General features: G+C 40.7%; 1 protein-coding gene across 2 annotated transcripts in view; it reads left to right on the forward strand.

Moving 5' to 3' along the window:
• ARFGEF1 (ADP ribosylation factor guanine nucleotide exchange factor 1) overlaps positions 1 to 12,656 on the forward strand; it is a 92,572-nt gene that overhangs the window by 73,606 nt on the left and 6,310 nt on the right. The window contains exons 30-34 of one of the 2 annotated variants that reach the window (XM_062570302.1): positions 558 to 687; positions 5,291 to 5,426; positions 5,514 to 5,652; positions 9,486 to 9,555; positions 12,358 to 12,487. In XM_062570302.1, coding sequence (XP_062426286.1) covers positions 558 to 687; positions 5,291 to 5,426; positions 5,514 to 5,652; positions 9,486 to 9,555; positions 12,358 to 12,487 — 605 coding nt within the window. Of the gene's footprint in view, positions 1 to 557; positions 688 to 5,290; positions 5,427 to 5,513; positions 5,653 to 9,485; positions 9,556 to 12,357; positions 12,488 to 12,656 lie in introns of those variants that run through there. The other variant, XM_062570303.1, reaches the window with a different exon arrangement.

Genomic DNA, 12,656 nt, shown 5'->3' on the forward strand with positions numbered 1-12,656 from the left:
GAAAAAGCAGAGTTGTACTTGGATTTTGCATAAAACATGGTTATTTTTCTTGAATGCTGGAACACTCCTTCAAACTCCCCATCCAAAATAGTGTGTTCTGTTGCAGTTTTAATGACAAACATGAGAGGCTGGATACAGATAATTTTAAATTTACCTCTCTATAAGTAACCTATGCATTTGGCCCCCCAACCTAGAGTTAGTGAAGACTAATACTCATTTTTAGAGTTCTGTTTACTTACCTAAAAATACTTGTTCCTTTAGTTCTGTGGCCCTTTTCAAAGGGGCTATACTTATAATTTAATTATTTTAATTTAATTTATTTATTTTAATTTGAAATGACCACACTTTCTGTGTACTCTGTGCTTCTGAAAGTACTTTTTAGAACTAAGTAGAAAAATCAGTTTGTTTAGTATATTATTGTGATTGATACACCTGTTGACCAAAGCTATGTATAAAGTTATTAACAGTAATTTTAACAGTCTAGTTTTAGGTGGACATACTTGGTCTACTGTTTATCATTGCAGTTTCTCATATATGTTATTCTCTTTTCCTTTCAGGGGCCTAACAGTAATGTTTGAAATAATGAAGACATATGGCCATACTTACGAAAAACATTGGTGGCAAGATTTATTTCGAATTGTCTTCAGGATATTTGACAACATGAAACTGCCAGAACAACAGACTGAGGTGTGTGTGCAGGGAGAAACACAGGGGAAAAATTGCATAAGATTTATAGTTACAGCAGAAAACCCAATGTATATCTTACCAAGTAATGTAAATAAATCTTCACAACTTGCTTGGTTAGGAACTGACCCTAACTGCCTTATTCTGTTGTAGTCTATTTTCAAGCATTCTCTCAACAGTAGTGTCACTCTTATTCTCTTTTCAAGCAATGCATAGAATCATAGAATCAGTAAGGTTAGAAGGGACCTCTTGAGATCATCTGGTCCAACCTCCCTGCTCAGCAGGGTCACCTAGAACATGTTAGAGAGGGCCGCATCCGGGCAGGCCGTGAAGATCTCCAGAGAAGGAGACTCCACAACCTCCCCGGGCAACCTGGTCCAGTGCTCCGTCACTCTCACGGGGAAGAAATTCCCCGTCACGGTCAGGCGGAGCTTCCTGTGCTTCCATTTCTGCCCATTGCCTCTTGTCCTGTCACACGGGACAACTGAAAAGAGTTTGTCCCTGTCTCCTTCACACCCTCCCTTCAGGTACTTGTACACACTGATAAGATCCCCCCTCAGTCTTCTCTTCCCCAGGCTGAAGGGGCCCAGCTCTCACAGCCATCCCTCACAGGGCAGATGCTCCAGCCCTCTGATAATCTTTGTAGCCCTACGCTGGACTCTCTCCAGTAGCTCCATGTCTCTCTTGTCCTGGGGAGCCCAGAACTGGACACAGTACTCGAGACGAGGCCTCCCCAGGGCTGAGTAGAGGGGCAGGATCACCTCCCTCGACCTCCCAATGCACCCCGGGATACCATTGGCCTTCTTGACCACAAGGGCACATTGCTGTCTCATGGTCAGCTTGTCATCCACCAGCACTCCCAGGTCCTTCTCTGCAGAGCTGCTCTCCAGAAGGTCAGTCCCCTGTTTGTACTGGTGCCTAGGGTTATTTCTCCCTAGGTGCAGGACCCTGCACTTGCCCTTGTTGAACCTCAGGAGGTTGCTCTCTGCCCAGCTCTCCAGCCTGTCCAGGTCTCTCTGAATGGCAACACAGCCCTCAGGTGTCTCAGCCACTCCTCCCAGCTTGGTATCATCAGCAAACTTGCTGAGGAGGCACTCTGTCCCCTCATCCAGGTCACTGATGAAAAAGTTGAACAGGATGGGACTGAGTCTTGGGGGACTACTAGCCACAGGCCTCCAACTGGATTCCACGCCACTGATGACGACCCTCTGAGCTCTGCCTTTCAGCCAGTTCTCAATCCATCTCACTGTCCGCTTGTCTAACCCAGACTTCCTGAGTTTCTCTAGGAGGATGTTATGGGAGACAGTGTCAAAAGCCTTGCTGAAGTCAAGGTACACAACGTCCACTGCTCTCCCCTCATCTACCCAGCCAGTCATTCCATTATAGAGGGCTATCAGATTGGTTAAGCAGGATTTCCCCTTGGTGAATCCATGCTGGTTACTCCTGATCACCTTCTTTTCCTCCCTGTGTCTGGAGATGACATCCAGAATGAGCTGTTCCATCACCTTTCCAGGGCTGGAGGTGAGGCTGACTGGCCTATAGTTGCCTGGCTCCTCCTTCCTGCCCTTCTTGAAGACTGGAGTGACATTGGCTTTCTTCCAGTCCTCAGGCACCTCTCCAGTTCTCCAGGACCTCTCAAAGATGATGGAGAGTGGCTTGGCAACAACATCCACCAGCTCCCTCGGTACCCGTGGGTGCATCCCATCCGGTCCTATGGATTTGTGGATGTCTAGCCTGCCCAGAAGGTCTCTAATCCTATCCTCCTCAACCAAAGGAAAGTCTTCCTTTCTCCAGACTTTCTCTCTCATGTCCAGGTCTGGGATTCTTGGAGGCTGCCCTTAGCAGTGAAGACTGAAGCAAAGAAGGAATTTAGTAATTCTGCCTTCTCTGTATCCCTTGTCACCAGGCCCCAGCCCCATTCAGTAGTGGGCCCACATTTTCCCTAGTCTTCCTCTTGCTGCTGATTTGTTTGAAGAATCCCTTCCTATTGTCCTTAACATCCCTTGCCAGACTCAATTCCCAGTGGGCCTTGGCCTTCCTTGCTGCATCTCTACATACTCTGACTGTATTCCCATAATTCTCCCAAGTAGCCTGTCCCCTCTTCCACATTCTGTGTATTTTCTTCGTTTGTCTGAATTTGGCCAGGAGCTCCTTGCTCACCCGTGCAGGTCTCCTGCCCCTTATGCTGCGCTTCTTACTCATAGGGATGCACCACTCTTGAGCTTGGAGGAAGTGGTGTTTGAATACTAGCCAGCTCTCCTGGACCCTCCTTCCTTCTCAGGCCTTAATCCATGAGACTCCACCAATTAGGTCTCTGAAGAGCCCAAAGTCTGCTCTCCTGAAGTCCAGGGTTGCAATCCTGCTTGTTGTCTTACTTTCCTGCAGGATCCTGAACTCCACCATCTCATGGTCACTGCAGCCAAACCTGCCCCCAACCTTCACATCCCTAACCAGTCCCTCTCTGTTGGTACGGACAAGGTCCAGCAGGACACCCTTCCTCACAGGCTCCTCCACCATTTGTGACAAGAAGTTATCATTGATACATTGCAGGAGCCTCCTGGACTGTTTGTGCCTTGCTCTGTTGTCCTTCTAGCAGATGGGTCAGTTTGGCTGAAGTTCCCCATGAGAATCAGGGCCTGTGATCTTGAGGCTACTTCCAGCTTTCTATAGAAGGCCTCATCAACTTTCTCTTCCTGGTCAGGTGGCCTGTAGTAGACACCCACAGCAAAGTACCCTGTGCTAGCCTACCCTTGGATCTTTACCCATAAGCTCTCAACTGCCCCCCCCATCCTCCTCCCCGCCTAGGCAGAGCTCGATGCATTCCAGTTGCTCTCTTACATAAAGTGCAACACCACCACCTCGCCTTCCTGGCCTGTCTTTCCTAAAAAACACGTAGCCATCCACGACAGCATTCCAGTCATGTGAGCTATCCCACCATGTCTCTGTGATTGCAATGAGATCATGGCCCTGCGATCGCACACAGATCTCCAGCTCCTCCTGTTTGTTCCCCATGCTGCATGCATTGGTGTACAGGCATTTCAAAGAGGTGGTCATGGCTGCAGGTTTCCCAGGGAGGGTGTACGGGGGTTGCCCATAGCGATGTCGCAAACACACATCCCCAGCTGCATGCACCTGTTGGAGGCCCCCCAAGTCAACTTGCGTTTTGTTGTCTACCCTGTCTCTATGACACCCCCGTCCCCCCTCCTACCTAGTTTAAAGCCCTCTTTACTAGGCTGGCCAACCTGTCTGCAAAGGCAAATGTGCCCTGCTTGGTGAGGCAAATCCCATCTCTCCCCACCAGTTGTTGATTTTCAAACCATGTAACATGGTCATAGAATCCAAAACCCTGTTGTCAACACCAGCAGCGCAGCCAGTTGTTGATTTGGAAAATCCTCCTACTCCTCCTCCCGTGCCTACCCCTAATTGGCAGGACCGATGAGAAGACCACCTGGGCTCCCAGACCCTTGACCACCATGCCTAAGTCCTTGAAGTCTTCTTTGATTGTTTCTAGTTTGATCTCTATATCGTTAGCACCCACATGAAAGAGCAGCAGAGGGTAGTAGTCTAAGTGAACAAGCCTTGGTAGCCTTTCAGACACATCTCGTGTCTGAAAGGGACATGGTAGTTAACCCTTTGAACAATAGGTTAGCACGAGTCACAGCATCTTTTAATTAGAGTTTGTGAGCAGAACTGCAGCATTGACGTGTCTTGAATACAGATTCACTGTTGTACGCAGTCATTTTGTAGCAACAAGGTTGATGGAATGATACTTGTCATCAGAAGTGAAGTCACACTTGGAAGATTTGAGAAACTGCTAGGTTTAAAAAACTTCTTCATGACTTGAATATAAAAAGCGGCATGCTTTCCTTGCACCCTTTGACCAGCCAAACAGATACTATCCTGACAAGGAAGCAAAACAGAAATGGATTTCAGAAAAGCTGCAGAACCTCATGTCCCATCCTTACCAAGACAGTCTCTGCCCATGGTTCTGAGGCTGAGGAACCAAGGTGTCAATTTTTTTAAAAAAGCATTAAAATATAAATTACCAGTATTTGAAGTTTGTTCAAAGTTGTCACCTGTTTGGGCAACTCTGTCTGACTATATATAAAAGGGCAAGTCTCATTTTAAAATTTTTATTCTCTAGAAAATATTTAGAAGACACAAAGAAAACAGGTTGGTGTTAAACTATTGAATATTGAGTTAGGGTGAGCTCTGAGTTTAACAAATTTAGTGCATCATATGGTGGTAAGTACTTGTCAGTCGCATAATCTGGTCTCATAGTATAATCAAAGCATAATCTGTTATTATGTGGGGTTTGTTGTTGTTTTTTGTTTTGTTTTTAAACCTACAAGTTAGCACAGCAAAAGTGGGCATCTCCAAAATGTAGTGGGTTTTTTAGATTTTTCTGCAGTCCACAGATGTTGCTTGTAGAGCAGAGCTGTGTGTCAGTATCTAGGTACAGTAGTGCCTGATAATAAAGCAATTCAAATTGGATGAATACATATCAGTATGAATGTAGAGAGGCATATCCTAAAAGCTGAAATACATTAAAGTGCTGGAGTCTTACCTTAAATAATGTTGGGTTTTTTTTTTTTCCTCCTCCTAGAAAGCTGAATGGATGACAACTACCTGTAATCATGCACTTTATGCAATATGTGATGTATTCACACAGTATTTAGAAGTACTTAGTGATGTTCTTTTGGATGATATATTTGCACAACTGTACTGGTGTGTGCAGCAAGGTAGGACTGTACCAACTTACATTAAACAATGTTAACATTTTACCATGCTGAATGCGAATAAACAAATGCGCTATTTGTCTTTTCCAGACAATGAACAACTAGCACGGTCTGGTACAAACTGTTTGGAGAATGTTGTCATCCTAAATGGTGAAAAGTTTACCCTAGAAATCTGGGATAAGACTTGCAATTGCATGCTGGATATTTTCAAAACTACAATCCCTCATGCGTAAGAGGACTGTTGATATTCATACTTTGTAAAATATTTCGGATAAATGGTGGTTATTGATTGCAAACCTTTAGATTTCTCTAGTATGTGGGCGTGAACAAAAAGCAATTATGATATGCTTTTGGGAGCTTTTTAGTTAATAGTAGACTAAATAGAAGTGGTCTTTCTTGGAACATAATGATTAATTAGGTACTAGATATACTTCCGTGTTATAAGCAATAAACTATTAAAATCTAGAAATGCCATATGGGAGGTGAAATACTGTTACCTGATGCAACTTCAAAAATGGTGACTTTTTTGAGAAGTATTATCTAATCTTTAGTCATTTTCTTGTTTTATAGAGGAATTCTATTGACAGACACATGAAGCAATCTAATTTTTCCACAAAATGTGAGCTAAAATATTTCAGTAACATAATTAATTTAAGGGTCTGTGGCTGATGATTATTTTCCTTCCTATGTTTTTTAAATCCTAATTTTTTTTTTTTAAGATGCTCTTCCATACTTGGTAATTGTCTTTCTCTGTGTTTAGCATAACTGTACCTATGAGTGTCTTTGGAAAAAGCCCTATTATTTTGAGTAATGTTATGCGTGCACGTCATGGAGCAGAATAACAAGAAATCACTTCTAGTAATGTCGAGGAGTAGAATTCTTCCCCTGCCCCACCTAAACTAAGTTAAAAACTGCCTGTTTTGAAATCTGACAGTCTCCATGTCCTGTGTCTATTAACTAGTGCATAGCCTTTACTTTGTGATATTGCCTAGTTCAGACCTGAAGAAAACTGAAGCCTGAGGGAACCTTCTCCAGGGCAGTCTTTTGTTCCTTTTAACGTAGCAGATTAAACCCCCAAATTAATATTAAAATAAAGCTGGAATATCTGGGAGCTAACCATGTTTTGTTCATTTTAGTAATTTTCAAAAGTAAAATTTGAAACCAAATCTCTGGAGGTAAAAGTTCAGTTGAATTAACCCTAACTTACTATATCCCTTACGTAGAAGGATTTTAAAGTGAACACTTGCAGAACATTTTCTTTGGTTTCCACAGATACTCAAAATGTCCTGCTTTTGGGTATTCTTACAGTTGAATATTAGAAACCATTTTATAGCAGAATTTTGGAGATCTTAATCTGTAAACACACTCAAAACACTTGTCTTCAGTTGTGTCTGCTTTGAAAATGTTTATCATTCTCTCTGTTTATGGCACTCTGGCTTTTCAAGCACAGTAGTTATCTTGAGATTGTTATCTAACCCCTTCCACAAGTTTCTGTTCTTTTTTTCTCCACCTCTCTCTTTCTCTCTCTCTCTCTCTTTCTCTTTTTCTCTCTCTTTCTAAGCCTTTTTAAAAATCTTGCATCATTATATTATTCTTGTATTTCTGGGAGATTCCCAACTTTTCCATGGTAAAATAAATATCTTTTGTGTTTCACATGCATGAGTATTTCCTTGAGCATGCATAATCATTTTTCTTTCCCATAGTGAAAGCATGCTTCTTTTTTTCCAAAAAAAATGTTGGGCAACACAAAACTGTTCAAACCCATCTCCTGACTTTGACCATATTTTATTGAAGCTAAAGCTATTTAGATGGGCTGTAAGAAATCATGGTAACACAAATATACCAATTTTCACTTAGATTTTTAATGGAGACTTGGTATTCATTTTTTTTCCTTCCATTTCTGAGACAGGATATTTGTTTCTCCCTGTGTATAGTTTCCTCTTTTGTTTTATGGCATCTGGTTCTTGGTGCTTTAACTCCTGGTTTGGCTTGCACTGTAAATTTGTGTATCTCAGTCCATGAGTTATCCTTCCTTTTGCAGTGGAGCTTTTCTCACTGTCCCAGTCTTAACTTTGACAATGTGAAGACTGCGCCAGCACTTGGGGTAGAAGCAAATGCTCCTTTTCTGTTTCTTTTTCCATGTCTGGAAGTGACACAGTGGTTATGTTGGAGTGAATGTAGAGATGAATTGTGTGGAGGTCTATATGAAGGTTTTGTAGGCAGGTGCTTTATTGCTAATTGTTTTGAAATGGTCAAATACAATGAATCTTTGGTGTCAGATCTGGAATGTTAAGTTCCATCTGGCAACCAGTCTTTTATTAATCTGATCAGGTATAATTACATCTATTCTTTTGTCAGTATTTATTTTTTTAAAAAAAAAAAAAAAAAGGAAGTTCCAGGTGTTGTGTAATACACTAAGGGTCTCCGTTGCCTGCAATCGTTCTTTAGTTGCAGTGCTAGTTTTAGCTTGTTCTTGGCAAGCTATCTTTTTGCAAAGAGGCAGCTCTGTAATAATACTGTTTCCTTCTCTAAAAAATTCTGTGCTAAAATAGTTGCTCAGTTAGCAGTGCCAATAAGGATCATGTGCTTAAAAAAGCCCAAAGTCTACTCTTGTCAGGCTTCCACACAATCACTAAGGTGAAGATCACAGAATCACAGAAGGGTTGAGGTTGGAAGGGACCTCCAGAGATAATCTAGGTGCTTTCATGTTAGATCATCTAGGTGCTTTCATTTTAATAGTTTCTCTGATTCCTCTATTTGTTTAATTTCTGTTCATCTTATAACTTTTTCTGGAAGCTTTTTGAAGCTTGGTGAGAGGAAAAAAAATAAAATCTTGTCTTGCTAGTGCTGAGGAAGACAGAATGAATGGCCTCGTGTCCTGGGGAGCTTCAGGGATTTGAATTGGGGACTTGCACAAATTACAATAATCTGGTCTCTGTTGGCTCCTTCGTTATATCCAATGCCTCCTGTGGCAGAAGGTTTTATAGCACGAAATACAATAAAATGGCTTTTACGACCTCTGAGCCAGAATAATCTGCAGCTGCTTCTTCAAGGTAGCCTGACAGCTTCCAAGAATCATTTTGATTCTTTTGCTCTAATATGGGCATTTTACTTTGTTACGTGCCTCTAGATTTTCTTTTCCTTATCCCGAATTTGTCTTAGTTTTATAAACTTATGAGATCAATGATCTGTGAGTTTAGGATACTTAACACAAATGAGTAAGAGCTAACTGAGGACATTTGTACCTGGATATTCTTCAAGCATTGCCTCACACAGGTTGAGGCTTTATTTCATAAATGCATGCTAAAGAGTTTGAGACCTTAATAATGATGAATAACTTCAATCTCACTTTGTAGTAGCGGATGTGACAGAACCAGAGATGTTGAGACCATCTAGGTTATTTAATCCAATTCCCCTCAATTCTTGGCAGGTAGAGACAGCCTTAATAAGTTACAATTAATGTAGGAATTTTTTATGCTTAGGGCAAAGCATAAAGACAGCTCAAGACAGCAACTTGCTAGAAAAGAACAGGAAACAGATCAAAAATGCTGCCACTGGCATGACACCTGATAATAGCAATGAATTTTAAGTGGAAATGCCCAGAGGAACTGCAGAGCTGGAACATACTACAAATACAGAGGATGGCAAAATGTCCCCACGCTTATTTAGCCTAAGGAGATTCATTCCTTGTTCCAAATGAAGTTTAAGACAGTGTGAAAAGTACTAGTGTTCGGCCCAAAGCCCAATTTCTGATGTTTCAGAGGAAAATGAATCCACCTCCACGGCACCAGTTGTCCATCAGGGGCAATTGGCAGAAATACTGAAGTTCAAAAAATAAATTGCTTAATTATTTTAATATATGTAAAAGGTAAAAATGTATGTATTTTACCCTTTAAAACTTTAATTAGTTTATTAATTTATGAAGCATCTGAAATCACTTTTTGGCTTCCATTAATTTACCTTTAAAAGACACCATATTCAAGTGCATTCTTGTCATGCAATGATTTGTTTTGATTTGTATTTCCAAATTGCTTAATTTTGAACTGCTTTTGTGTTTTCAAGGCTGCTGACCTGGCGACCAAGCAGTGGGGAGGCTGGCCTTGTATCTCCCTCTGATGCAAGAGAAAAACTGGTAAGCTATTAAAACAAAAAATAGTTTAAAAGCATGCAAGAGTTTGGTACAAATATGGTGCAATGTGGAATTAATGGAAAATATGCTTAGTTAAAACCCACATTTTAGTTTTTGACTTAGATGGAAAAGTATTTTCTAGATAAAGTACTATTCAATGATTAAAATTGCCAAGGAATTGAGAAAGCAAAGTGATGTTTGCAACATCCAAAGTAGATTTGCAGAAGTTGGCTGTAGGTCATTATCTGAGTACGTTCTAGGTAATGTTTTGGCATAAGTAATACTGCATTTAGAGTGGTGTTTTGCTTTTTTTAATATTCTTTGTCATGATAATAAAAAAAAGGAGGTAGAGAGATTTTCAGAATTCAGTTGACATTCTTCTTTCAAATTTTCACTGGTAACCACAACTTGAACAGTAATTTAAAACAAACTATGTAAACCCATCAGGTTTCTTAGCTCTGATAGAATAAGCTGATGTAAACTTAGAATTTGCCCGCAAGTGACACCTCTGTGGCTACTTGACTGCTGATGAGAAATAGTTTAGCTTTTGGATATTCCCACAAGATTGTTACAGAAAGTTCTTTATAGGTTAATGAAGCATTTGGTAGGAAATTATATAAAGATAAGGGCCAAAAACATTTCTGTTAAGAGAGACTGACTGCCTCCGTTTATCTTTATGGAGCGTTAACATAACTTAGGAGAGAAAGTAAACATTTATGGTGGCCGGTGCTCATTGTACAGGTGTTCTGCATCAGTGTGACTGCATGTGCTTCCTATATGTTGACTCAATTCTATATTTTTAGTGGTTTGATGCATCAAGCATGCAAGCTGTATGTTGGCCACAATTCTGATCCATTATGTCAAATACAATAACATGAAAACATGGCAAATATAGTAAATGTTTTAATCATGTGAATAAATAGAAATTTTTTTGTCTTTGAAATATTTTAACATGCAAATTTTGGAAAATTTTTCTTTTTGTTTTGACTACAAAAACATTTTACGATCTTCAAAAATAACAGACGTATAATAAATAGTAAAGGAGATATATTTTGGGTGCTTTCTTTTGGTAAGATAGAGTTTTTTCAGACGTTAGATATTTGCACCTAATTTTTCTTCAGATATTTCAAATAATGAAGTAATAATATTTATTAATAATTATATAAAAATTATGATATCTATAGACATAATAGCTAAGTATAAGTATATAAGTATATAAGTATATTTATACTTAGCAAGTGAAGTTTGAAAAGCTTTGTTACTGTTATTGGATGACAGGTTGGTGTGTGCTTTAGAGAAACTTTATGGTTGGATTTAAATCTTGCTGGCACTACAATGCTGCATATTAGTATGTAGACTCCAATTGTATTTATAGAACGAATGTCAATAGAAAGGCTGGGTTATTGAAAGGGACAATAATTACCATATAGAACTGCGTTGTAGTTAATGATAAAACACTTTATTAATTACGTGAATTACTTCTGCCTCTTTCAGTGAATGCTTCTCAAAATGAAAGTAGTGGGTATCACGGTTGATTTTAATTTTCCTGCAGCGTTTATCTTCCACACACACTCCCTTCCCCCCCCCCCCCAATTATTTTACTGTCGTAAATTCCTATAGTGCTTATAAACACATTAATAGGAGTTTGCAGTTCAGAATCCTTGAGGGAGTAAAGGCAAGTAAAGGTTAAAGTTTGGTAATAGCTCATGTTGTTTGGAGTTGTCATTCAACAGCTGTGTGCTCATCTTCACCCATTACAAATTCTCAGTCACTCCAGAATCTATTAGAAACTTACGTATTAAATAAAGAAAGACACTGCATTTCCCAGTATCAGCATGTTGCAACAAGCTTCATAATGTGCCCTTGTGGCCAGGAAGGCCAATGGTATCCTGGGGCGCATTGGGAAGAGTGTTGCCAGCAGGTCGAGGGAGGTGATCCTGCCCCTCTACTCAGCCCTGGGGAGGCCTCATCTCGAGTACTGTGTCCAGTTCTGGGCTCCCCAGTGCAAGAGAGACATGGAGCTACTGGAGAGAGTCCAGTGTAGGGCTACAAAGATGATCAGAGGGCTGGAGCACCTGCCTGTGAGGAACGGCTGTGAGAGCTGGGCCTCTTCAGCCTAGGGAAGAGAAGACTGAGGGGGGATCTTATCAATGTGTACAAGTACCTGAAGGGAGGGTGTGAAGGAGACGGGGACAAACTCTTTTCAGTTGTCCCGTGTGACAAGACAAGAGGCCATGGGCAGAAATGGAAGCACAGGAAGCTCCGCCTGACCATGAGGGGGAATTTCTTCCCCGTGAGAGTGACGGAGCACTGGACCAGGTTGCCCAGAGAGGTTGTGGAGTCTCCTTCTCTGGAGATCTTCAAGGCCTGCCTGGATGCGGCCCTCTAACATGTTCTAGGTGACCCTGCTTGAGCAGGGAGGTTGGACTAGATGATCTCCAGAGGTCCCTTCCAACCTTACTGATTCTGTGATTCTATGATACGCTTAATCTATTAAAAGTCAGAATAACTCTTTGGTTGGGACAGCGCATGTTAAATGCTCGGATGTCATACAAAAAAAAAGAGAAAACTGACTTTGCTATGTAATTAAGTATTTATTGCTTGTTAAGTCTTCAGTTTTTTCTTAGTCATCTTTTCAGTGAGTCTTTCTTGAATGCTAATATCACATATCACTAAAGCGAATGAAAAAGTGATTGTAATGTCAAAATGGCTAATGTCTTAAGTTGCGAAGACCACAACATTTTTTAAGATTAACTTACTTACTAAAGTTTTCTATAAGTTAATTTTTTTTGGCTTTCTTTTCAGGATACTGTCTCACAGAAGTCAGTAGATATCCATGATTCTATTCAGCCTCGATCTTCAGATGGACGTCCGTATCAGCCCACTGCAGGGTCCACAGTAGCTGAAGAAATGAGTAAAACCAGACCGACAGCAAGTGAGTGTTTCTTAATGGTTTGATATTTTGTCTGAGTATTATTTAGCAGATATTTGATGTCTTCAGCTATATCCCCAGCCATAACTTTAGAAATATCATGTGGAGAAAATTACAGTGGCTAAATTTTTGCCTTTATGTAACATGGAAGAATTCCTGTGGACGCAAGTCC

The sequence above is a fragment of the Rhea pennata genome, chromosome 2 (genome assembly GCF_028389875.1).
Source record: "Rhea pennata isolate bPtePen1 chromosome 2, bPtePen1.pri, whole genome shotgun sequence".
Lineage (NCBI taxonomy): Eukaryota > Metazoa > Chordata > Aves > Rheiformes > Rheidae > Rhea > Rhea pennata.